The 26259-nt window shown below is 38.8% G+C and overlaps 2 protein-coding genes across 3 annotated transcripts; one reads left to right on the top strand and one right to left on the bottom strand.

Moving 5' to 3' along the window:
* Positions 1-451: 451 nt before the first annotated feature.
* Positions 452-11448, top strand: mrnip (MRN complex interacting protein). Of its 2 annotated transcripts, XM_084132434.1 has the most exons (8): positions 452-636; positions 1706-1765; positions 1863-1963; positions 3678-3744; positions 3831-3967; positions 9836-9932; positions 10807-11188; positions 11231-11448. In XM_084132434.1, exons 1-8 carry the CDS (start codon positions 577-579, stop codon positions 11296-11298), a joined length of 972 nt encoding a protein of 323 aa, XP_083988560.1. In that variant the 5' UTR covers positions 452-576; the 3' UTR covers positions 11299-11448. The 2 variants fall into 2 exon arrangements, with proteins under 2 accessions (XP_083988560.1, XP_083988559.1); XM_084132433.1 differs by having other exon boundaries at positions 10807-11448.
* A 1111-nt stretch (positions 11449-12559) lies between these two features.
* Positions 12560-25659, bottom strand: sqstm1 (sequestosome 1). Its single transcript, XM_084132432.1, has 8 exons — positions 25376-25659; positions 24847-24942; positions 22144-22463; positions 15719-15890; positions 15229-15306; positions 14971-15149; positions 14671-14875; positions 12560-13474 (listed from the first exon to the last, which is right to left on the bottom strand). The coding sequence occupies exons 1-8, from the start codon at positions 25542-25544 to the stop codon at positions 13320-13322; spliced, it is 1374 nt and encodes a 457-aa protein (XP_083988558.1). The 5' UTR covers positions 25545-25659; the 3' UTR covers positions 12560-13319.
* Between the last annotated feature and the right edge of the window lie 600 nt (positions 25660-26259).

Genomic DNA, 26259 nt, shown 5'->3' with positions numbered 1-26259 from the left:
AGATAAAGAGATTAACAACACATTCAAGGAACAGCTTTGGGTTTTCATAATAAAAGATCATTTCTTTAAGGTTGAAAGAATGGTTCACATTAGTAGAGCTAAAACAAGTATTTAAATCAGCCTAAAGTGTGTTGGTTATACTACAACTACAGAATAAATGGGCAGCTGTTTCTTCAACAGAACCACAAAGAGCAAGTTTCATCAATATCACAATATTTAGAAATGGACTTTGATGGATTTTTTTGAGTTGATGGATTTTATGAAGGATTTTATAATTAATTTCCTTAATTTTGTTGGATACACAAAATTTACTTGGCAAAAGCCATGCCTTTCTCCAATTTACATTTGTTACAAAACAACCCACACACACACACAACCACACACACACACACACACTCGTTCGTTCGTTCCTCTAGGGGGCGGTGTGCGCCTCTGACGTCATTTCCTGCTCGAGAGTAACCCGTAGAAGAAGAAGAAGAAAACAAACACTGGGCGCGAAACACAAATATGAGCTCTATCTTTCATACGAGTGAACTAAATGTACTTTTATCCTCCGGACTGTAGAAACTACCCAACATGGTTCAAGAGTTTCATGTTGTGAGATGTTTTTCCTGTCAAACCTTTCAAGTACAGCAGGTAATGTTTATTTTCCTGACCCTTTAGTTCGGAATTAACGCTAAACCGGTTTGATTAATCGATTACCGATATCAGCTCTTTCTAGATCATCCATGTTTGCAGATGATTGTGATTAAAGCTTCACTAAACATACTGACAAAATAAGTGTTGTTACTTTTGATATGAAATATAGTCTGAGCTCTAAAAATCTGTCAGTTTTATTCGTTAACTTGAAAAATAACTAACGTTATAGGGGAACGTTTGGCTAAATAATGCACTATATATTACATATACATTATATTTTTACTTAAACTGTAGTGATGTTTATTGTATATTATTTAAATAAATCTGTCATAAGTTGTAATGACAGGCACCGTTTAAATGTGAATATTGCGACAAATTAAATAATCAAAATTATGTGCAATTTAAAATATTTTGTATATATATTTATATATATTGGAGTGTTGCTTATTATATGTAAAAATAAATAGCAGTTTAATTTAATTTGGACTGTTGTTAACTGTATCCTGTAATATTATAGTAATGTACTTTCTGGCAGGATTCCTGTATAGTTTACAGATTTATCTTAAATGGTTAGTTCACTCAAAAATGTAAATTCAGTCATTATGTACTCACCCTGATGTCTCTCCAAACCCGTAAGACCGTCGTTCATCTCCAGAACACAAATGAAGATGTTTTAGATGAAATCTGAGAGCTTTCTGTCCCTCCATTGACAGCTACGCAGCTACCACTGCCAAGCCCCAGAACACGGCAGTAAAGACGTCAGTCATCATGTGACTCCAGGGGTTTAACCTCAGCTTTATGATACGACACAAGTGCTTTGTTTGTGAAAAAAAAAAACAGAATTTACCACTTTATTTACAAAATATTAATCTCCACGTGCATTCATGAGAGCATCACGACGCATGCAGAACTGAATCTTCATATTTTGGTGATCTTACCCTTTTAAGAAAGATTGACGTGCTGTACCGGACATCCAAACGAATCTATATTGAAACCGATTTGTGATATTGATGTCACTGCTAAACTGATTCTCAGTCTCAGTAATAGTAAAGATCTCCTCCTCTAGGTGAAGAAGAGCAAGAGCTGGGCGTGTAAAGTGTGTGGAGAGAAGCAGTCGCTGAGGAAGGTAATGAAACACAAGCACAGCCTGACCTGGTGTGGTGAGACCGGTGTGTGTCAGCGTTCGCTATGTGTGTGTGTGTGTGTGTGTGTGTGTGTTGCAGGAGTTTGGTCGGGGGGCTGCAGCGGACTGTAGACGGCACGTTCAGAAGCTCAATGCTCTGCGAGGACGACTGGAGGACACACACACACTCGGGTCACGGCGGTGAGAAACACACACACACACTCGGGTCACAGCGGTGAGAAACACACACACACTCGGGTCACGGCGGTGAGAAACACACACACACTCGGGTCACAGCGGTGAGAAACACACACACACTCGGGTCACGGCGGTGAGAAACACACACACACACACACTGGGGTCACGGCGGTGAGAAACACACACACACACTCGGGTCACGGCGGTGAGAAACACACACACACACTCGGGTCACGGCGGTGAGAAACACACACACACACACACTGGGGTCACGGCGGTGAGAAACACACACACACACTCGGGTCACGGCGGTGAGAAACACACACATAACTCTCTGAAGACACGACCTCTGATGGGAGTAACATCACAGGTCACGCCAGTGATGTAATCAGATTACTTTTTCAAGTAACTAGTCTAGTAACTCATTACTTTTACATTTACAACAAAATATCGGAGTTATGTTTTCAACTAAGTAACGCATGTTAGTTTTCCATGTACTGACAGCTCTACTGTCCTCATGTAGAGATGATGGGTGAGTGCAGAGGTGTGTGTGTGTGTGTGTGTGTGTGTGTGTGTGTGTTTGTGTGTGAACATGATGGGGATTGTAGATGTAATGTGAGCGTTTACTCCTCTCACTGACACTAAAACAGATTCATATTCCTCATAAAGAGTAAAACACTGAAATGCAAACTCAGAATATCATGCAAACCTGCAATTAAATGTTAAATAACTCAAATGTACTTTGTGTTTAACTTTTGTTGTTATTAGGCAAGCAAGCCTATCCCAGTTGAGAAAAATGTAACGTAATGCATTACTTTCCATAGAAAGTAACTAAGTAACACAATTAGTTATTTCAGTGAGTAATAATGGAGTATTAGCAGCTCTCGCACCGGAGTTCTAGAGCTGACTGTGCCGGTTTCTGGCGTGTTCATCCCGCAGGAACTAGGACTCCTTCTGGAGGAACTCATTCACTCCTACGTCAGAGTCAGGTTTAGCTAACTAACCCTAACCCTAACCCTGACCCTGACCCTGACCCTGACCCTGACACTAACCCTAACCCTGACCCTAACCCTGACCCTGACCCTGACCCTGACACTAACCCTAACCCTAACCCTAACCCTAACCAGCGCTATAGGAACTCTCCTTCCTATAATTACATTACTTTTAAAAATAACTTTCCCCAACACTGGTTACAACCAGCCTAAAGTTGTTAAATATATTTTCAGGCTATTTATCATTTTCTTTACACCTTGAATGCATGTGAGTGTACAAATCTTAATCATCATACTTTTTTTTTACAAGTTTTAATATATATATATATTTTCCAAGGTAAACACTATATTTACCTTGTCATAAAAAGTTCAAATTATCTGATATTTTAAGAGACTTTAAAAAGTTTTTTTTTTTTTTTTGGTAGACTAAAGCTTCTCAAACATAATTAAGATGTAAATTAGGTCTGTTAATCAGTTAAAAGTTTGTCGAATTATAATTTTTTTCAATATTTTAATTATTTTATGACATCAGGACAGTTCAACCCTGATATTTTTTACTTTTTCACCCCAAAAATATAAAAAAAGAATTGTAATGAAGAAATTCAAAAAGCCTCATCATGCGTATGAAAAGCAGTTTTTAATGCAAAGCATTTTTGAGTAGATGAATATGTGAAGGAAGGTGAGCTTCACGTGACTGACCCTCTGACCAACTCGATGTTTTAAAGGGAAGAGGATGAGGAGGATGATGAAGAGGATGAAGGCCTGGATGGAGATCAGAGGAGTAAATCACAGGTAAAGCAGCACTGATGGACGCTCAGCATGAGGAGAGACTCAGACTGAGGAACGGTGAGATTGTCATATCTCTGTGCCTGTGTCAGGGAGCGTGTCATCATGTGAGCCGCTGGAGTAAATACACCGATCCCACATCTGAGGGTCCAGATGAAGATGAAGATGAGGAGGAAGAGGACCGGCACGTCTATACGGAAACACAGAGGTTCAGAAGCCAGGGAACCAGGTCAGCTTCATGTGTTAGCAAGACTCAATACTGTGGCTATAACTCTTTCCCCGCCGCTGACGAGCTCCTCCAGCTTTCAGCGTTTCCACTGTTATACTGTAGGGGGCGCTATGGACCACTTGCACTGAACTCCGTTATACTGTAGGGGGCGCTATGGACCACTTGCACTGGAGGTTGGGGGGGTATGTAAAAAATATTGCATCACAATAAGTGTAATTGTGATTGTCAAAACATTTGGTAACTAAATAGAATTTTATGCAGTTTAGTGACAACATGTTACAATGTTTACATTGTACAATGACTGGTATAGGATACAGTTTTTATTATTGCTTGACAAAAATTTCAAGATTTCAATTCCATTCTTGTGATTTGATTCCGATTTTGATTCAATATTGACTATTTTGAATACATGTTTATTTTAAATTTTATTTAAAAAAATAATCTCACCTAATGCTGTAAACATAGAGGGCCCAATCTGCTGGTATTATTAAAGGTTAAAAATAATATTAAATTAAATATAATGCAGTTTTTGTTATAATAACAATTATTTAATGACATAAGTAAAAATATAATAAATATGTAATATACAGGGATGTGATTTTTCCGGATTAATCCGGAATTCCGGATTTTCCGACCTGAAAATGTGACCTACGTGAATCATGCAGATCTGTAAAAAAAAAAAAAAAAAAATGGGGGGGGGGGGGGGGGGGTAATCTCACAGCCGTCACCATGGTAACCCGGGACGGAACCACAATCGCCGCGAATCGCGGCCACACCGGGCGGCACGTCAACATGGTTACAGATGGCAGAGAGATGCAATCTTTCCCCGCCCAGCGAGTGCTTGAAGTGCGTCAGAAACAGAGCGCGCGCGCGATCAGTTGTTGGTAATTTGTTGTGTAGCGTGCGCGACGCCGCATCCATATAACAGTTAGACAGCATAGCTTTTTTTTGAGGGCGCTTAACACACAGGCTCGTAGAAACGGGCCTGGCAGCTCGCGCCAGTTCTAGACGCGGTGAAAGTTTCCTGATTGTGACGGATGGCCGAATTTACGTGACACATTATAAATGAGCATTATAGTCTGCGATAGATACAGTGCCAAAAAGAAGAGAAGAGGATAAAAGGGGATAAAGACAGAGGTAAAGTGATGTAGTGAATGAACAGTTTATCTAATTGCATAGGAGTAAGATACTATAATTTCATGGCAGTTATTTTTACCTTAAACTTAATGTTAGCAGTTGTTCTGAGTTCTCCAGACTGTGTGATTTTGTTACAATCATGTCAGTTTTAAGACGCATTTTTTATTATCACTTTTTTATTAATGTTTTACCCTACAGTTGTGCAGTTTTGGGGGGAATACAGTACAGGCCAAAAGTTTGGAAACATTACTATTTTTAATGTTTTTGAAAGAAGTTTCTTCTGCTCATCAAGCCTGCATTTATTTGATCAAAAATAGATTTTTTTTTTTTTTTAATATTGTGATATATTATTACAATTTAAAACAATTGGTTTTCAATTTATTATACTTTAAATTATAATTTATTTCTGTGAAGCAAAGCTGAATTTTCAGGATCATTACTCCAGTCTTCAGCATGTGACATCCGGTCTATCACATGATCCTTTAGAAATCATTCTAATATTCTGATTCATTATGAGTGTTGGAAACAGTTCTGCTGCCTAAAATATTTGATGAATAAAAGGTTAAAAAGAACTGCATTTATTCAAAATAAAAAAAATATTTTCTAATAATATAAATCTTCTTTACTATCACTTTTTATCAATTTAACACATCCTTGCTGAATAAAAGTATTGATTTATTTCAAAAAAAGAAAGAAAAAAATTACTGAACCCAAATTACTGACCAGTAGTGTATATTGTTACAAAATATTTCGATATTTTTTTTAATTCTTATTCTTTTTTATTTTTATTTTATTACTTTTTATTCATCAAAGTATCCTAAAAGTATCACAGGTTATTAAAAAATATTAAGCAGCAGAACTGTTTCCAACTTTGATAATGAATCATCATATTAGAATGATTTCTAAAGGACTGGAGTAATGATCCTGAAAATTCAGCTTTGCATCACAGAAATAAATGATAATTTAAAGTATAGGCTAATAAATGGAAAACCAATTATTTTAAATTGTAATAATATATCACAATATTGCATTTTTTTTGTTATGTTGTTGTGTGTCATACTCATGACATAAGTTGGATATTGCACATTAAGCAGTTTAAGTTTGGTGTAAAAATTTTTAAAAATATATATTTTATTTTTTAAATTCAAATAAGTTGTTGTCATGTGTCATAAAAAGTTGGATGTTTTTATCGGGGGTTGGATGTTTTTATCGGGTTGGGGGGGGGGGGGGGGGGGTCTCAGTATATTTTCCTGCTTTTTTGTCCTTAGCCAATCACATGCCTGAATATAGTGTAGTATTAGTATAGTATTTTTTCTATTTAATTAACATGCTATGGTCGTTAAATGGCTTTCCTGAGGTAAATGTAACGTTATGTGACATAATTGTTCTCCTGCTGTTATATTGACCTTTTTCCGTGGTTGAAAAACACTAATTGGCCGATATTATATACTTTCAGTAAGTTGTAGCCTACTGCATCTTTAAATAAATAAAGTAACAGGTGATCGGTTCACGTGCACTTGAACTGAGGCGCTCAGCGATCTGTCACGTCACATTTACAAGCGCCAAACGTATTTTTGTCTGAATTTCGTAATAAAATTGACGGAATCTAATAGCTGAGAATTAGTTTAATATTAAAAGTACCTCTTTGCTCCGCAATTTTTCTGTGCGTGAGAAAATGGATGTGTGGCGTGAGAGCGTGTGAAAAGTGTCAATTGCGTGAGTCTCACACTCAATGCGTGAGAGTTGGCAGCCCTGTAAACATTCTGTGTCATTTTTCAATGTCAATCTTTTTACTATTTACATGTTCATGCCCAAAATGCTTAATTAATATTCAAAGAAGTTGACTGTCATTCTCCTCTACACTGTGCGTTACTGTTGAAGATTAATAAGGGACCGTTCGGTATTTATGGAAGGGGCCACCGGAGGAAAATAGGGGAGGGTCATGTCTTTTTATTCTTTGTTGAGGGGAGGGTCATCCAACTTTTTTTAGTCTAGGGGGAGGGTCACCCAACTTTTATATTCATGAAAACAGCAACATTTCAAAGTGGCTTGTTTGGTGCTATTTTTTTCCATTTAGCTCCATGTTGATCTCGCGTTATCAGCCCCCCTTCGATATCAGATGGGTCTGACCCAACAAAAATCCAGTTTGGCGCTGTTTGACAGTGCGCGCGCACTTCAGTTCGCGCTTAGAAAAAGTGCATCATGTCAGAACAGAATGGCAAAGAAATGTTTACCCGGCAAAGCTTTAAAGCACGAGCAAATAATGAACTTTTGTGATTGCGAATAAGTGCACAGTGTCCTGTGAGTGTAACTCTACCGCTGCATTAACATGTGATGTGAATGTACGTCGAGTTTTACAGTATTGGGACTGAGGCGCCAGAACTGCAGCTGATAGAATACTACCATATTTTAGTTTCCATTCTTATTTTGTTTCCACGATGTGTAAGATGTAGGGCTACCACATCTTTAAATTACTAGGCTAATAGTATTATTTAAGTTAACATAATAAAATACGTAGACCTACACCACAAAAACTAGTTGAGGATAAATTCGTTAAAATTGGGCGATTCCAGTGTTATGGACGTGACATTTGCAGTCAAAACTTGAAATATAAATTCTCAGAAAATGCATTTAATACCAATATTTTGAAACGTCTGAAAGGAGTCAAGATATTAGAAAAATATCAGTCTACACATGCGTTTTATATTTAATATGAGGGAAATACACGTGACGTGACAAAAAATCTTTTTTAGTAATTCTATAAATTACACTGTGTAAACCAAAAGATATATACTCACCGGATAAATAAAGATCGGCCTCCACAGAACATAAAATATTATATTATTTTTATTTTATTTTTCGTGTTCGCATTTATGGAAAAAACAAAAAAACAAAAAAAACAATGCTATGGGCGTGACAGTTCTCCATTACGGACATGACTGCTCTGAAAGCGACTTTAAAACTTTCACAAAGACCTCAAACAGAAAGCACAAAGCCTTTCTTTAAAGTGAATTTCATTTTTTATTAATTGTATCTTAATTTTAATCAATGTTTCATCTGGATTTAATAAATAAGTAAATATAGTAGAAAATAATCATAATACGGAGGCGCGGCGAGAGAACTGGACTCTTGTCTCCCAAATGAACTGAAACTCAGCGTATGGTAGGCTATTTGCCTCACAGACCTGAGAAATATATAGAAAGCTTGAAATGTCTACTTTTAAACAGAACAATTCATAACGAAGGAAAACAGACTGCTTTCTGCTTATGAAATGTGCATTTCTCTCTGGCGCGTTCTGAGAAGATCGCGACGCATCGTCAACTTCATCTTTGCAGTCGACACAGAAAACACTTGTTTATTAATAAACAATTAAAATGTCTCCTTGCTATATTTGACATATTAATAATCATTACTTTTGCCGGTTCTTTGTGACAGCTTTTAGATGCTTTATTCGCAACGCCACCCACATGTTGATATGAACAAGTCACACCGCATCAGCACCGAAAACATTTTTTTTTTTTTTCAAATCTAAAATAAAAAATCGTGATACGAACCGAATCGTAGGTTTGGTCTATCGTTACAGCCCTAGTAAGATGAGAAAGCAAGAGTTTATGGTTTAAAAACAAACAAACAATGGCTATCTGAACATCTTTGCCAAGCGCAAACCAGTACAGAAGTAGGCTAATCAATAAATTATCGAGGAGGGTCATGCCTTTTTTCACAATCATTTTGGAGGGTCATAGAAAAATGTATTGCTGGCGAAGGGAGGGTCATGTCTTTTTTGACAACAGATCTCAAAACTCCTCCGGTGGCCCCTTAAATAAAAAACGAACAGTCCCTAAATAGCCTAGCCTATTCAACATCGTTACAGGCACCGATCGCGAGCATTCATTCATTCAACTATTTTAAAAAGACTGCAATAAAGCACCAATGCACACAAGCAATCCTTTTTATTAGTCAAATTCATTAAAAATGTAAACTAAACGGGTATAAGTAGGCTAAGAGAAACACTGTTAATGAGAAGACTATAGGACTGCTGCAGGTTACTGGATAAATATATATTTAGCCTATTTATTATTCAGAATGAACAGTTGGAAAGAAAATATATTTATAGGAACATTTCAGCAGCCTCAAGATAATTAATACAGAGATCATTATTCATTGTTTTAATCAATTGGCATCCATGAAACGTAGTGATAATCTGCATTCTCATGTGTGTATGTGCGCTGAACGCTCTAACCGGACACTCCCGATATGTAATAAGTAGGAAGTAGTTGTGCAAGTAGCCAGCATCTCCTCATCCAAACACAGCAGAAGAAGAAGAAGAAGCTGATGTACTGCTTCTGTTCTCATCATCGCTCTGAATCACAATTGGACGAAGACTTAGACAAAAAGTTTTTTTGCTCAAAATGTTGCTTTTTTTAATGAAACTGAAATGAATTAAGCTTGAATAAACCAGATTTGTGTTGTTTACAAGCAGAGACTCTGTTCTTTCGTTTGATATATTACATGTTCAGATGTTCATACAGACAAATATTCTGAGGTCTTGTGAAAGTGACCAGAACCGCTGGCGGTGGAAAGAGTTGAAGAACTTGTAATTATTAATAAAAACAAAGAATCTCAGCACAAGAGCATCATGGAGAATGTTTAACTTGTCTTGTGTTTTCAGACTGCATTATTAACCATGTGAAGAAATAGCCGTGTTTAACGCTGTGTAGTGTTTGTGGACAGGAAACGGCAGAAAGCCTCCGGTGTGAAGCGTTCTCCTGATGTGTGTGAGGAAGAGGAGTCCTGGGCTGGCTGCTCTGGGCTGAAGAGGCCACATCTGGTGAAACACACACACACACACACACATCTGTGAAATACCCTGATCTAGGAGAAAACACTCTTCACTCTTGCTGCGTCTCAGTCGCCGGCTTACACTACGCCCTCAAAGTGTGTAGCAGAAGACGACACAAGCTTTAGGACACACTGTCATGAGTGTGTAGCAGAAGAGGAGAGGACACAAGCTTTGGGACACACTATCACATCATACAATTATAGAGTCCTTAACGGTTGCTCTCCGTCGCTTACACACACGCATCCTGTCACTCAAACTGACCTGTCAATCATCTTGGCAAAGTCGAATCCTCCAGATTTCATTTGATGTCCTTCTGTATCTGAGAGAAACGCTGATCTTTCATGACGAGGCTCTGCTCGTATTCATGCATAATTGATGCATTTAAAAGTTAATGGCCAAACGGATCTTTATAAAAGTCCACATTGTTATTGCTGATGAAATATAACACGGATAACATTACATACATATTTTTCTATCAGGTTAAACTTTGATTAGTCACTCAAACCTTCATCTAAACCTCTCACCGCTGGTCACGCACATGTTTTGTAGTTTTTAACACTTTTTACTCGTGTTTGTAGTTCCTGCTCCAAAGCGCAATGGGTTGTGGGTAATATTAGCCTTTAGAGTGTGCATGGATCCACACTTCGGAAATCCACCGGGAATAGTGGACGATCCGGGGAGTGGGGCACACTCTCTTCAACATATGCTCTGCTTTGGGACACTTATTCTAATCTCACACACACTTATTCTAATCTCACACACACTTATTCTAATCTCACACACACTTATTCTAATCTCACAAACTGTTTAGGGTGGATTGTGGACATTGAGACGCAGGTCTGACTTCTCGTATCTCTTGCAGCACGACAGGAGGTTCAGCTCAGGGTCAGGGTCAGGTGACGTGATCCCGTGCCATCGCACAAATCTCCCATCATCCCGTCGGGCTGTTTACAGCTCCACACACACACACACAGTGGAGAACCCTGGAGATAAAGCTGTCGCCGGGACCAGACCTAGCGAAACTCCTTCAGTGTCTGCGCGTCAGAGGCTTGAGAAGGACTCCAGATGGGATAAGTTCCTCAGTGTTGATGAGGAAGAGGATGATGATCAAGATCAGGCTTTCCCTCAGTGCTGTGACACAGCGATGGCTTATCCCACAGAAGTGGAAGATGGTGAAGAGCGCAGATCTCTGTGGGGCGTTTCTGTGTCCAGGAACACCAGCAGTCACACACTCAAGCCTTCAGGCTCTGAACACACACTCTGTGAACACACACTCAAGCCTTCAGGCTCTGAACACACACTCTGTGAACGGGCCAAGACGCCAAAGCTGTCCTATAACCCCGTTTCTCACTGATGAAGACTTCGACGACACATTTTGAAGAATAAGATGCATTCTATCTGAAACATTTTCTTTCAAGGATGTTTAACAAACATTGTGTGATGTTTCAATGTTCTCTTCAATAAATATAAAAATGCATTGGTAGTTAAAGGTGAAATATCATGAGAGTTTGTCCGTGTGTAAGTGCTATAATCGGGTCTCCGGTGCTTCTACCAACACAGAAAACATGAAAAGTGAAACCCAGTAACTGTGTTCTGGTGAGCCTTTCTCTGCAAGCGTGTCAGAAATTAAGCCGATCAGATTTCACTCAGGAAGAGGATCTTATTATAATATGCACTCGCTGCTGGTGATTCTGGATTCTGGATGAGTGAGATTGGCCTGTTCTGTTATTGCTGGAGTTTCTGAAGCTCGTGTAAAGACTCCGCCCTCTTCTGGACAGAGGCGGAGCTAAAGCTCATTTGCATTTAAAGGGACACACACAAAAACGGCATGTTTTTGCTCATACCCAAAAAGGTGCAAATTTGACAAGCTATAATAAATGATCTGGGGTATTTTGAGGTGAAATTTTACAGACACATTCTGGAGACGCCATAGATTTATATTACATCTTGTGAAAGGGGCATAATATCTCACTTTAAAGTCCCACTGAGGTGTCTTGATACGCACAGCTTTGTTTGATGCGTTGATGTAATTTCCTCTGAAACAGGGGCTAACGCGGGGCATATTGAATGGCTCCTCCCCCTTTTCAAATAGCCAATAACATTTAGTTTACCTCACAGACTGACAGCACTATGGAAGCGAACCCGAGTGCTGATGATGCGCTGGATTCAACAGTAGAGGATTCATTCATTTCATTCTTAACTAACGCACAGTTGGAAAACAGAATAAAACTCCAGCGTTTGAGCAACCGAACACACACTCAACACATATTGCTCTGTGACGAGTCAACGGTCGCTTCAGCCAGGTGGTGTTTATAGCAGAGGGGGCGGAGCTTCAGATTCTAGAGAGCATTTGATTGGACAGAAGATGTGATGAGAAGCTGAAGTGTGCGGTGATGTCATAAAAATCCCTGATCCATTTTAGCGGAAGTGAGAGACTGAGTTAAGAATACTTACATCTCATAAATTTGGAAGTTTTGGATCACAGCAGCTTATTCATAACCTTAAGCCTAACATATTCATATTAAAAAAACTAGATTTAGATCTCAGGGAGCCTTTACATTGTTTCCCCACAGTATTACACTTAAAAAAATAAAAATATCCAAATACAACAAATATTTTGGAGAAGGTTTTTATTGCGAAGAGAAAGGACAGAGTGTAGAAGACCAGCAGTGACATTCACCCGATTACATCCGTTTACTCAAACTGAGGATTAAACACAACCCAGGCTTAACTAAACTCAGCTCACTGATCATGACATCCATAACTGCGATTACACAAATATAGAGCTTTACTTAACAACAACCTGTAAGTAATATGCATATATGATGATGATAATGATCATTAATAGCATGAAGTGTTCTAATGACAGAAATGTTGAAAATATATATATATATTTTGCATAAAAGGCCAATAATGAACGTAAGTATGTGCTAGTCACCTGAGTAATCGTTATCCTGGTCACACTTTACAATAAGGTTTCATTAGTTAACATTATTTCACTTCTTTAGTTAATATGAACTAAAAATGAACAATACTTCATTAGCATTTATCATTTCAGCACTTATTATTACTTTACTAGTATTTTTTAATACTAATATTAAAATCAAATGTTGTATTTGTTAACATTAATGCACTGTGAACTAACCTGAAAAAACAATGACTATTTTTATTAACTAACATTAACAGAGATTAATAAGCACTTTAATAAATGTATTTCTCGTGGTTAGTTTATGTTTGTTAGTACATAAACTAATGTCGACAACTGAAACCTTATTGTAAAGTGTAACCTTAACATTTACGGCAAAATGTTGCGTATATAAAAGTATTAAGTGAGTATAGCAGTGCAGAGGTGTGTGTCCGCAGGTCTCGGCTCCTCTACTTGCGAGCGGTCTTGCTGTACTGGATGGTGTCCAGAGCCGAGCCGATGTCGAAGCCCTTGGCGTGCAGGAGTCGGGTCAGCCACCCGCCCTCGTCAGAGAAGCCCATGGACAGCATCTGGGAGAGGGACTCCACCAGCCTGGGGTCCGCATCTGAGGGACACACACTCGTCAGGGCACTGAGCAACCGAGACCGGGTCTCCATCATAAAACTGCTGAACTTTAAATATATATATATATTGTACGTGTGCCAAAAACTCTTCAGGCTTATAAACCCGTGTGTCCTCCAGAACCTTTATAACCCCAGTCAGAGGAAGACTGAACACGCGTCTCCTCCCCGAAATAACCATATATGAGCTTACAACGCCTCGTTAACTATGCAGATCCTCATCTGCATATCATTAGCATATTCATATTCATCCACGTGATGCCGTGTTTAACGGTGCAAGACATCAGGAGGATATGAGATGCGGATGTGCGTCACATTACAGTGATCAAAATAGTTTAGTAGCCGATCCTCGCCTTGTGTTTCAATAAATCAAATAGTATAAAATACATTTCAGAGAAAGTTTTTCTCATTCTTTTCCACTGGCCGAATAATATTTTTAATTGCTTGATATTTTTACTATAATGCGCTAATCAAACATTAAAACACATCATGACAGGAGAAGTGTTCAAAAGCAGCGCATCCACTACTAATATTTATATTTATTAGAATATAAAAAATTCTCGGTAATGATTTGATGCAATTTAAGAGCTTAACTCCATTAATGAGAACGGCATATTTAATCTAAATGTGTATATCAGAAATAAAATATCAGTGTTTAAATCATCATTTTATGTATTTAAACTGTTATTGTGAACAGTATTTATGATTATGACTCATGATGAATATTAAAGTGGTTTTCCTTCATCAGTTCCTCAGATCTCCATCAGTGTCTCCAAACGTCTCTGATGTTCGTACGCAGATCAGATGTGTGTGTGAAGTGGCGTTCGGCTCTGTGTGACGGTTATAACCGAGGCTGGACTGGGATAATCCGCTGGACGTCGGCGCAGTTTCACATCGGGAGTTTACATTGGCTATTTTAGTAGTAAAACCAAACGGTTATTCAAACTGGAAGTAAATGACACGGAGTAAGCAGGAGACGAACGCTTCCCCATCACTTCCATCTAACGCAAACTCTGCATATTCCTGGTTATAAATACTGAAGCTTTCTGCATTGAGATATGAATTATTGTATCTATAATTTGTTTATGATGAGACGACTGTGATTGGCCATTACACTCATAAGCTCCACAGAGTCATGTCCGCTGGGTTAAAGTGTTCAGTGCTGCACAGATGCACTTACCCTGAGGGAGGTGTGGGTACAGCGCCGCCTCGCGCAGACCCGTGGGTCCCTGTGTGTTGCTGGAGCTGGAGCTGGTGTTCAGCGGCGCTGTGTGACCCGGCCCGTCCTCCTCCACCCTGAGCGACTGCAGCTCTCCTGTGGACGGGTCCACCTCTTTAGAGCTCAGGTGAGTCCACTCCTCGTCACTGCCCGGCTCTCTCTGGCCCTTCAGGAGCACAGCAGCGCAGTGTTAGCAGGGTCACCTGGTGTGTGTGTGTGTGTGTGTGTGTGTGTGCGTGCGTGTTTGTGTGTGTGTGTCACCTTGGCCCCCTCGCTGAGGCTCTCTTCAGTGTTCTGGCTGCCGGGCCCCGAGCCCCGGGACAGAAGGCCCACACACCCGCTGTCGCTGCGTGCGCTGGACGGCCCGCTGGAGGCTGGAGTCGCTGATGTCACTGTGGCCCGCTTGCCCTCGTGCTCCACGTCGATGTCCACGTCTATCCCTGCAGAAAACAGGCATTATTACCCAGCATGCCCCTCCGGATGCAGTGTTAAACTAATAAAACCCATGCAGGGACTGACCGAGAGGACTCAGCAAGGCCGCCACTTCCTCTCCGATGTTCTTCAGGTACTCCATGTTGGCCTGGGAAGAGGCGGAGCCTGTGGAGGAACACACAATATTCAGCAGCTCATAATTCATATATACGCTGCAGTTCAAAAGTTTGGGGTCGGTAAGATGTTAATGTTTTAAAAAAGTCTCTTCTGCTCACCAAGGCTGCATTTATTTGATTAAAAATACAAAAATTAATAATATTATTAAATATTATGACAAATTAAAATAACTGTTTTCTATTTGAATATATTGTACAATATTCCTGTGATCAAAGCTGAATTTTCAGCATCATTACACTTCAGTGTCACATGATCCTTCAGAAATCACTCTAATATGATGATTTGATGCTCAAGAGACATTTATGATTATTATCAGTGTTGAACAGTTGTTGATCTGAAGTTGAAGAGTGAACACAGTTATGGACAGTGATTATTGTACTGTATTTTGATCTCATCTCACCGTCAGTGTTTCCAGGAGCGTCCTGCTTCGGCTGGTCTCCGGAGGGGTTCTGCTGAGCCTGGTTCTGGGCCTGAGCTTGAGCATTAGCATTAGCATTAGCATGAGCCTGAGCCTGGCTATTCGCCCACATGCAGTGTCTCATCTTACGCCACAACTTCCCACGAGGAAACCACTGCACACAGAAGCTCTCGTTTAATCAATCGTCACATTATTACTTGAAAAACAACATGTATGCATTAAAATAGAGCCGCAACTAAACATTATTTTGATCATTTGTTGGCCGATTAAAAAGCCCCAATTTTTCTTTTCTTTTTTCTTTGACAAAACACACTTTTCCACGTCCTGGCCAAAGCTGTCCTTCACACTAATGTGCAAACTGAACGCTCTGAGAACAGTGAATATATCTAGATCTATGTGCAAAAGAGCTATAAAACAAAAGGACAGTTTAAATCCCTACATTAAAAATGAAGAAGATAATAAATAAAAACACAAACTCAGTGTTCGCAGATAAGAGGATTGTTCTGCAGGAACACACACACATTCACTCCTGTTACTGTCATTTCTTTAGCCTGTAAATGTTAGAAATGTCTTACATATACATTTATTTACACACAGATACCACTATCATAAATACTTGAATTGCCAATACTTCAATGTTGATTTTTAAATCTAAATTTAACGTCCAACAACAGATATTTCAGCTAAATGAATATTTTTGCGCTGAATATTAACGTGTTCCTCTGTAATGCGAGTATGAATATTAACGTGTTCCTCTGTAATGCGAGTATGAATATTAACGTGTTCTTCTGTAATGCGAGTATGAATATTAACGTGTTCTTCTGTAATGCGAGTATGAATATTAACGGTCTTCCTCTGTAATGCGAGTATGAATATTAACGGTCTTCCTCTGTAATGCGAGTATGAATATTAACGTGTTCTTCTGTAATGCGAGTATGAATATTAACGTGTTCCTCTGTAATGCGAGTATGAATATTAACGGTCTTCCTCTGTAATGCGAGTATGAATATTAACGTGTTCTTCTGTAATGCGAGTATGAATATTAACGTGTTCTTCTGTAATGGCGAGTATGAATATTAACGGTCTTCCTCTGTAATGCGAGTATGAATATTAACGTGTTCTTCTGTAATGCGAGTATGAATATTAACGTGTTCCTCTGTAATGCGAGTATGAATATTAACGGTCTTCCTCTGTAATGCGAGTATGAATATTAACGTGTTCTTCTGTAATGCGAGTATGAATATTAACGGTCTTCCTCTGTAATGCGAGTATGAATATTAACGTGTTCCTCTGTAATGCGAGTATGAATATTAACGGTCTTCCTCTGTAATGCGAGTATGAATATTAACGGTCTTCTTCTGTAATGCGAGTATGAATATTAACGTGTTCTTCTGTAATGCGAGTATGAATATTAACGTGTTCTTCTGTAATGTGAGTATGAATATTAACGGTCTTCCTCTGTAATGCGAGTATGAATATTAACGTGTTCTTCTGTAATGCGAGTATGAATATTAACGGTCTTCCTCTGTAATGCGAGTATGAATATTAACGGTCTTCCTCTGTAATGCGAGTATGAATATTAACGTGTTCTTCTGTAATGCGAGTATGAATATTAACGTGTTCTTCTGTAATGCGAGTATGAATATTAACGTGTTCTTCTGTAATGCGAGTATGAATATTAACGTGTTCTTCTGTAATGCGAGTATGAATATTAACGGTCTTCCTCTGTAATGCGAGTATGAATATTAACGTGTTCTTCTGTAATGCGAGTATGAATATTAACGTGTTCTTCTGTAATGCGAGTATGAATATTAACGGTCTTCCTCTGTAATGCGAGTATGAATATTAACGTGTTCTTCTGTAATGCGAGTATGAATATTAACGTGTTCTTCTGTAATGCGAGTATGAATATTAACGTGTTCCTCTGTAATGCGAGTATGAATATTAACGGTCTTCCTCTGTAATGCGAGTATGAATATTAACGGTCTTCCTCTGTAATGCGAGTATGAATATTAACGTGTTCTTCTGTAATGCGAGTATGAATATTAACGTGTTCCTCTGTAATGCGAGTATGAATATTAACGGTCTTCCTCTGTAATGCGAGTATGAATATTAACGTGTTCCTCTGTAATGCGAGTATGAATATTAACGTGTTCCTCTGTAATGCGAGTATGAATATTAACGTGTTCTTCTGTAATGCGAGTATGAATATTAACGTGTTCCTCTGTAATGCGAGTATGAATATTAACGTGTTCTTCTGTAATGCGAGTATGAATATTAACGTGTTCTTCTGTAATGCGAGTATGAATATTAACGGTCTTCCTCTGTAATGCGAGTATGAATATTAACGGTCTTCCTCTGTAATGCGAGTATGAATATTAACGTGTTCTTCTGTAATGCGAGTATGAATATTAACGTGTTCCTCTGTAATGCGAGTATGAATATTAACGGTCTTCCTCTGTAATGCGAGTATGAATATTAACGGTCTTCCTCTGTAATGCGAGTATGAATATTAACGTGTTCTTCTGTAATGCGAGTATGAATATTAACGTGTTCTTCTGTAATGCGAGTATGAATATTAACGGTCTTCCTCTGTAATGCGAGTATGAATATTAACGTGTTCCTCTGTAATGCGAGTATGAATATTAACGGTCTTTCTCTGTAATGCGAGTATGAATATTAACGTGTTCTTCTGTAATGCGAGTATGAATATTAACGGTCTTCCTCTGTAATGCGAGTATGAATATTAACGTGTTCCTCTGTAATGCGAGTATGAATATTAACGTGTTCTTCTGTAATGCGAGTATGAATATTAACGTGTTCCTCTGTAATGCGAGTATGAATATTAACGGTCTTCCTCTGTAATGCGAGTATGAATATTAACGTGTTCTTCTGTAATGCGAGTATGAATATTAACGTGTTCCTCTGTAATGCGAGTATGAATATTAACGGTCTTCCTCTGTAATGCGAGTATGAATATTAACGGTCTTCCTCTGTAATGCGAGTATGAATATTAACGTGTTCTTCTGTAATGCGAGTATGAATATTAACGTGTTCCTCTGTAATGCGAGTATGAATATTAACGGTCTTCCTCTGTAATGCGAGTATGAATATTAACGGTCTTTCTCTGTAATGCGAGTATGAATATTAACGTGTTCTTCTGTAATGCGAGTATGAATATTAACGGTCTTCCTCTGTAATGCGAGTATGAATATTAACGTGTTCTTCTGTAATGCGAGTATGAATATTAACGTGTTCCTCTGTAATGCGAGTATGAATATTAACGTGTTCTTCTGTAATGCGAGTATGAATATTAACGTGTTCCTCTGTAATGCGAGTATGAATATTAACGTGTTCCTCTGTAATGCGAGTATGAATATTAACGTGTTCTTCTGTAATGGCGAGTATGAATATTAACGTGTTCTTCTGTAATGCGAGTATGAATATTAACGTGTTCCTCTGTAATGCGAGTATGAATATTAACGTGTTCTTCTGTAATGCGAGTATGAATATTAACGTGTTCCTCTGTAATGCGAGTATGAATATTAACGTGTTCTTCTGTAATGCGAGTATGAATATTAACGTGTTCCTCTGTAATGCGAGTATGAATATTAACGTGTTCCTCTGTAATGCGAGTATGAATATTAACGTGTTCTTCTGTAATGGCGAGTATGAATATTAACGTGTTCTTCTGTAATGCGAGTATGAATATTAACGGTCTTCCTCTGTAATGCGAGTATGAATATTAACGTGTTCTTCTGTAATGCGAGTATGAATATTAACGTGTTCTTCTGTAATGCGAGTATGAATATTAACGGTCTTCCTCTGTAATGCGAGTATGAATATTAACGTGTTCCTCTGTAATGCGAGTATGAATATTAACGGTCTTTCTCTGTAATGCGAGTATGAATATTAACGTGTTCTTCTGTAATGCGAGTATGAATATTAACGGTCTTCCTCTGTAATGCGAGTATGAATATTAACGTGTTCCTCTGTAATGCGAGTATGAATATTAACGTGTTCTTCTGTAATGCGAGTATGAATATTAACGTGTTCCTCTGTAATGCGAGTATGAATATTAACGGTCTTCCTCTGTAATGCGAGTATGAATATTAACGTGTTCTTCTGTAATGCGAGTATGAATATTAACGTGTTCCTCTGTAATGCGAGTATGAATATTAACGGTCTTCCTCTGTAATGCGAGTATGAATATTAACGGTCTTCCTCTGTAATGCGAGTATGAATATTAACGTGTTCTTCTGTAATGCGAGTATGAATATTAACGTGTTCCTCTGTAATGCGAGTATGAATATTAACGGTCTTCCTCTGTAATGCGAGTATGAATATTAACGGTCTTTCTCTGTAATGCGAGTATGAATATTAACGTGTTCTTCTGTAATGCGAGTATGAATATTAACGGTCTTCCTCTGTAATGCGAGTATGAATATTAACGTGTTCTTCTGTAATGCGAGTATGAATATTAACGTGTTCCTCTGTAATGCGAGTATGAATATTAACGTGTTCTTCTGTAATGCGAGTATGAATATTAACGTGTTCCTCTGTAATGCGAGTATGAATATTAACGTGTTCCTCTGTAATGCGAGTATGAATATTAACGTGTTCTTCTGTAATGGCGAGTATGAATATTAACGTGTTCTTCTGTAATGCGAGTATGAATATTAACGTGTTCCTCTGTAATGCGAGTATGAATATTAACGTGTTCTTCTGTAATGCGAGTATGAATATTAACGTGTTCCTCTGTAATGCGAGTATGAATATTAACGTGTTCTTCTGTAATGCGAGTATGAATATTAACGTGTTCCTCTGTAATGCGAGTATGAATATTAACGTGTTCCTCTGTAATGCGAGTATGAATATTAACGTGTTCTTCTGTAATGGCGAGTATGAATATTAACGTGTTCTTCTGTAATGCGAGTATGAATATTAACGGTCTTCCTCTGTAATGCGAGTATGAATATTAACGTGTTCTTCTGTAATGCGAGTATGAATATTAACGTGTTCCTCTGTAATGCGAGTATGAATATTAACGTGTTCCTCTGTAATGCGAGTATGAATATTAACGGTCTTCCTCTGTAATGCGAGTATGAATATTAACGTGTTCTTCTGTAATGCGAGTATGAATATTAACGTGTTCCTCTGTAATGCGAGTATGAATATTAACGGTCTTCCTCTGTAATGCGAGTATGAATATTAACGTGTTCCTCTGTAATGCGAGTATGAATATTAACGTGTTCCTCTGTAATGCGAGTATGAATATTAACGTGTTCTTCTGTAATGCGAGTATGAATATTAACGTGTTCCTCTGTAATGCGAGTATGAATATTAACGTGTTCTTCTGTAATGCGAGTATGAATATTAACGTGTTCCTCTGTAATGCGAGTATGAATATTAACGTGTTCTTCTGTAATGCGAGTATGAATATTAACGTGTTCCTCTGTAATGCGAGTATGAATATTAACGGTCTTCCTCTGTAATGCGAGTATGAATATTAACGTGTTCCTCTGTAATGCGAGTATGAATATTAACGTGTTCTTCTGTAATGCGAGTATGAATATTAACGTGTTCCTCTGTAATGCGAGTATGAATATTAACGGTCTTCCTCTGTAATGCGAGTATGAATATTAACGTGTTCTTCTGTAATGCGAGTATGAATATTAACGTGTTCTTCTGTAATGCGAGTATGAATATTAACGGTCTTCCTCTGTAATGCGAGTATGAATATTAACGTGTTCCTCTGTAATGCGAGTATGAATATTAACGTGTTCTTCTGTAATGCGAGTATGAATATTAACGTGTTCCTCTGTAATGCGAGTATGAATATTAACGGTCTTCCTCTGTAATGCGAGTATGAATATTAACGTGTTCTTCTGTAATGCGAGTATGAATATTAACGTGTTCTTCTGTAATGCGAGTATGAATATTAACGGTCTTCCTCTGTAATGCGAGTATGAATATTAACGTGTTCTTCTGTAATGCGAGTATGAATATTAACGGTCTTCCTCTGTAACGCGCCGGCGCTCTCAGTGAAGTCTGAAGAGTAACACAGACTGTTAGGACGAGCATTCACGAGGAATGGAAATACTGGTGTGGATTAGTAACACTCACAGGTAAGGATATAACCGACTGTGCTGAGGGAACATATCACACACACACACACATCTGTCTAAGCACCTGACAGGAGGCCACGTTAAAGCGGCGCTGTGCAGTTTCGGCTTTCGCTTGTTGCTCGCGGTTCCTCTATAGAGCTCGTAATTCGACTGGTGGAAAGTTTTCTGTATACGCGACTAATCGATAATGGCATTCGCTGTCGCTGATGTTGATTATGGAGTGTGTGGATGAGTGTTTGCGGCGCTACAGTAGAGCACACAGCAGTGAGGGCGCTTCACCTCGAACATGTTGCTCATGGGGTGCAGGATGGGCAGCATCGCGTGCTCCTTGTGGAGGCCCTGGCCCTGGCAGGAGGAGCACAGGTCGTAGTCCGGGCACACCGTGCACTTGAAGCGGGTCCCCGGCACCGGCCCCTCGCAGCCGTCACAGGTCACCCCGGGGTGCACCAGCGGGGGGTGTTGGGGGGGCGGGGGTCCTGGGGGGCCCATGTGAGGAGGACCCATGTGAGGAGGGCCCATGTGAGGGTGTCCGTGAGGCCCGGGGAACGAGAACCCAGGGAACCCGTGAGGAGAGGAGTCACGTCTGTGCTCCTTTCTCTCTGAAGAGGGGAGAAATATGAGTTGTTATTAATCGGAGATGTCTGTGTTAGTCTGGTCAAACTCCTCTTAGAGGCATGAGTTTGATAACAATTTATTTTACAGTGTCCTTGTTACATGAACTTACCATAGTAATAACAGTAAATTATGCATAATTACATGCAACTAACCCTCAACCTAATCCTACCCTTTTTTTACGCAATTAATTAATATTACTCAGTACTTAAATATATAATTACACTGTAACAATGACACCTAAAAATAAAGTGTAACCATGAATTTCTATTCGCATTCTTTGCATTTAATGTCATCATCATACACTTTTCCCACCAAAAGAGATTAAATTAATAAATAAGCTTTCCATCGATGCATGGTTTGTTAGGATAGGACCATATTTGGCTGAAATAAAAAATAAAAACATTGAGAAAATCTCCTTTAAAGTTGTTCATTTATGTTGGCGATTGTGCTGCATTCACTCACAACAATACATGTTTTATATATTTACGGTAGGAAATTTACTAAATATCTTCATGGAACATTATATTAAATTTACTTAATATCCTAATGATTTTTAATAATTTTGACCCATACAATGTATTGTTGGCTATTGCCACAGATAAACCCGTGCGACTCGAGACTGGTGACGTGATCCGGGGTCATGTATTATGTAAGTGGCAAGTAGCAGGAGAGGAAGCAGGGAACAGACATTATAGCATTCTAGACCTCAAATGCAGAGAATGAACTCAAGAACACTATTTAAACAAGTCTATTTAAAGGTGAAAATCCAGCTTTTAATGTTGTTTATGTGTCTATGTGGTGTTTTTAATATGCTTTAAGACAAACCATGTGTAAATTCATAAGTCGACTCCATTGCTGAGTATTTCCTCCTTAAAACTGCAGTGAACCAAAGACAGTCTCAAAAACACGCTTTGAAATCGCTGGTGTTTCTGACGTCACAAACTACCTTGTAACCAATCAGATCAACGTGTGATCGTCAACCAGTGGATCTCTGAGTGAGTGAGTGAGTGGAGGCGGGGCTCATTTGCATATTCATAGAACCGCGTAAACTGAACGAGGCAAGGGTGTCGAGTTACAGTCAAGATATTTAAAGGCATGATGAAAAACACTTAAATGTTTAATTTTGGTGATCAAAGATGAGTTTTAAGGGATAAAAGTATTGACTACAGGGGGACTTTAAATAAAATAAAAAAACAGCCAGGTAGTGTAACCATCAGGTAAAAAGAAAGTATTTTCCTTGAATAGTCCTGTGCACACATTTGTTTAAACAAATTTCTTATAGTTACAACATTTGACCTGAACTAGCCAAGCCTTTTCATAAATCACCTACTTCTTCAATTACATCTACTGACTTTGACACACGGGTGAAAGGAGAATTCAAAGCATTCATAACACAGCTTTTGTGAATCACTTCAACAGAAGCTGACACCGGTAGGCTCAGTGACAACATGAATGCAGTGTGTCCGGATTACATGCATACTATATAGTGTCTACTGTGGTAGGGCTCGCCTGAGCAGTCGACGAGAAGAGGCTCAGTCGAACAGGCTTAAATGAGTCGGTTAGTGCAGAATAAACGGACAGATCATTAACACCGCTGCTCCATGTGATGATCCAAGCGTTTGCCCTTTCATTCAGCGACATCAAACATGGCTTATGATATGAAGTAGCTTAACGTTAGTCACTTTGCATGGCCGCTAACTTTAACATTAACCTAGATAATGTGCATTATTATTAGACGCATATCCAGAGTGTGGAAGCTAGATTAGCATCGCGTTTACTTAATGTGCATTTCTGTCTATACGTGCGTTCACTATACAGTGGAGATGACGAGTCAGTGTCATCAACTTCATCTTTACTAATGTACGACTAGACACATCTTTAGTCGTGGCCAGCCTGATGAAGTTAGCTCTTATTCAGAACCAGTTCCTCCTCAGAGAGTGTGTGGTTTTGGACGCAGCCACAGTCGTAAAGGTTTAATGGGCCTCAGTGACACTTCCTGTTTATGGTTTTCTAGTCACATGACCACACAATGGCTCTGTGCATTCTGATCTGGCTTTGGTTTTATGACTTTTTTATACAGTTACACTACCTAGTCATTGTTTTTAATATTTTCAATGTTCATAATAGAAGAGTGTAACTGCGTATTGAAAATTGTAGTGAAGCCATGGTGTGTTTAAACTGCATTTCACTGTATTTATGAGTCGTAATATGAGAGATTCACATCACTGACACTTATAAGGTGAGGCGAGGCTTTGAAGTAGAGCAATCTTTAAATGTGGACCAAACTGCACTAAAATCTATGTGAATAATAGATATATAATATGTTCTAATAATGAGAAGTATCTTGTATGTGAATGTGTGACTTACGCTTGATGAAGAGCCGGAAGGTGTCGTCCTTCACCAGAGCCAAACCCATCATCAGCTCGTCGTCAGAGGAGAAAGCGATCAGGTCACCGTCCTCATCTACACACAACACACACAAGTCACCATTATGCTGATCATGTTTACATTTCGTGTAGATTCTGTCAGTGTCCTTTCACATGACATGTCATTTAATAGTATTATAATGCTCACAAAACTTTGTATTAGGGTGTCAATACGCAACAAAAAAAATATCTTACAATATAGTACCATATAAAAAACAAAACTTAATATAATATAATTAATTTTATTTTGAAGAGATTAATTTTCCTAAAAGTGACAGTTACATGTTGACAGTATACTGTCAACATAAAGTGACTATATATTAGTGACAATATATTGTCACTTTATGTAATCTCATTAAGACTTCGTGTAGTTAAGTTAAAACATCATGTTAAGCTGTTGAAATTGAGAGATGACAATAATAGTATGTTTACATACACGTACGATACATTTTTAAAACAATCTGACGAACCTTTATACTGCATTTGAAAGGGCGCAGTCCCGAGACCGACAAAAACATCGAGCACTTTTCTCTTCAAATACTCGAAACTTGTTGACACGTCCTGATCCACGGCGAAGCGACGGATCTCCTTGTTGCAGTCGTCCTTCCCGAGCAGGTAAGCTTTCACTGTCATCGACATTTTAGCGCAGATATCGTGTTTAGGCGAACCTTCAGACGTGTTGCGCAGCAGAAATCCTCTTCTTGAACGCGAGCGCTGAGTGCGTGAGAGTGCGTGAGAATGCGTCTCTTCCTCAGCCCTCAGTTCAGTATATACTCCTGCGACGTTATATGCAAATTCCTGCGCGCGTTCAGCCAATCGTAGACGCGAGCGCAAGTTTGGAGGCGTGGCCTCGCGCGTCTCACAGGAGGACAGAGTTCATGTTGACTTTGATCATGTGAGTCGCATTAGAAAACAGAATGGACTGAGGAATGACATGGCAATATGAGAGGGGAAATTCCCTCTGAATTACCCAGGGCATCACGGCCAAACAATACAGCATCATCATAAACATGCGATATTAATAAACATAATGTGAATGTCATCTCATTCACACATTCTCATTTTGAGACAGGGAATACCACACAACCTCTCTCTCTCTCTCTCTACACTACAGCTGTATAATAATATAGTTAAACACGTTTTTTTTTCCCCACATGTATATTATTATATATGTATATATTCATTTATTTAAATATTGATATATTATGTTGATGTGATGGTTGTTTTCCCACACGTGTGATACTGTCAGTGTGAGCATAAACTCATCGAGCTCTACTAACCCGCATAATCTGGTGTTTCTGCTACACTACAGTAAATAAAGTGCTGTGTCATCATGAATGACGGCCCTTACAAC

The sequence above is a fragment of the Abramis brama genome (assembly GCF_963993115.1).
Source record: "Abramis brama genome assembly, chromosome: 13".
NCBI classification, from domain to species: domain Eukaryota; kingdom Metazoa; phylum Chordata; class Actinopteri; order Cypriniformes; family Leuciscidae; genus Abramis; species Abramis brama.
The sequence above is the reverse complement of the archived record's forward strand: the minus strand, read 5'-3'. Positions and strand labels throughout refer to the sequence as shown.

What these genes read in the sequence shown, in the direction of transcription:
- sqstm1 (XM_084132432.1), bottom strand. Translation starts at nt 25,544, where the DNA reads ATGTCGATGACAGTGAAAGCTTACCTGCTCGGGAAGGACGACTGCAAC. An exon ending in CCATGAGCAACATGTTCGAG is followed by an intron (nt 15,891 to 22,143) that starts GTGAAGCGCCCT and finishes TTCTGTGTGCAG; the next exon opens with TGGTTTCCTCGTGGGAAGTT. An exon ending in GGCCTTGCTGAGTCCTCTCG is followed by an intron (nt 15,150 to 15,228) that starts GTCAGTCCCTGC and finishes TGTTTTCTGCAG; the next exon opens with GGATAGACGTGGACATCGAC.
- mrnip (XM_084132433.1), top strand. Translation starts at nt 577, where the DNA reads ATGGTTCAAGAGTTTCATGTTGTGAGATGTTTTTCCTGTCAAACCTTT. An exon ending in AAACCTTTCAAGTACAGCAG is followed by an intron (nt 637 to 1,705) that starts GTAATGTTTATT and finishes CTCCTCCTCTAG; the next exon opens with GTGAAGAAGAGCAAGAGCTG. An exon ending in CACACACTCGGGTCACGGCG is followed by an intron (nt 1,964 to 3,677) that starts GTGAGAAACACA and finishes GATGTTTTAAAG; the next exon opens with GGAAGAGGATGAGGAGGATG.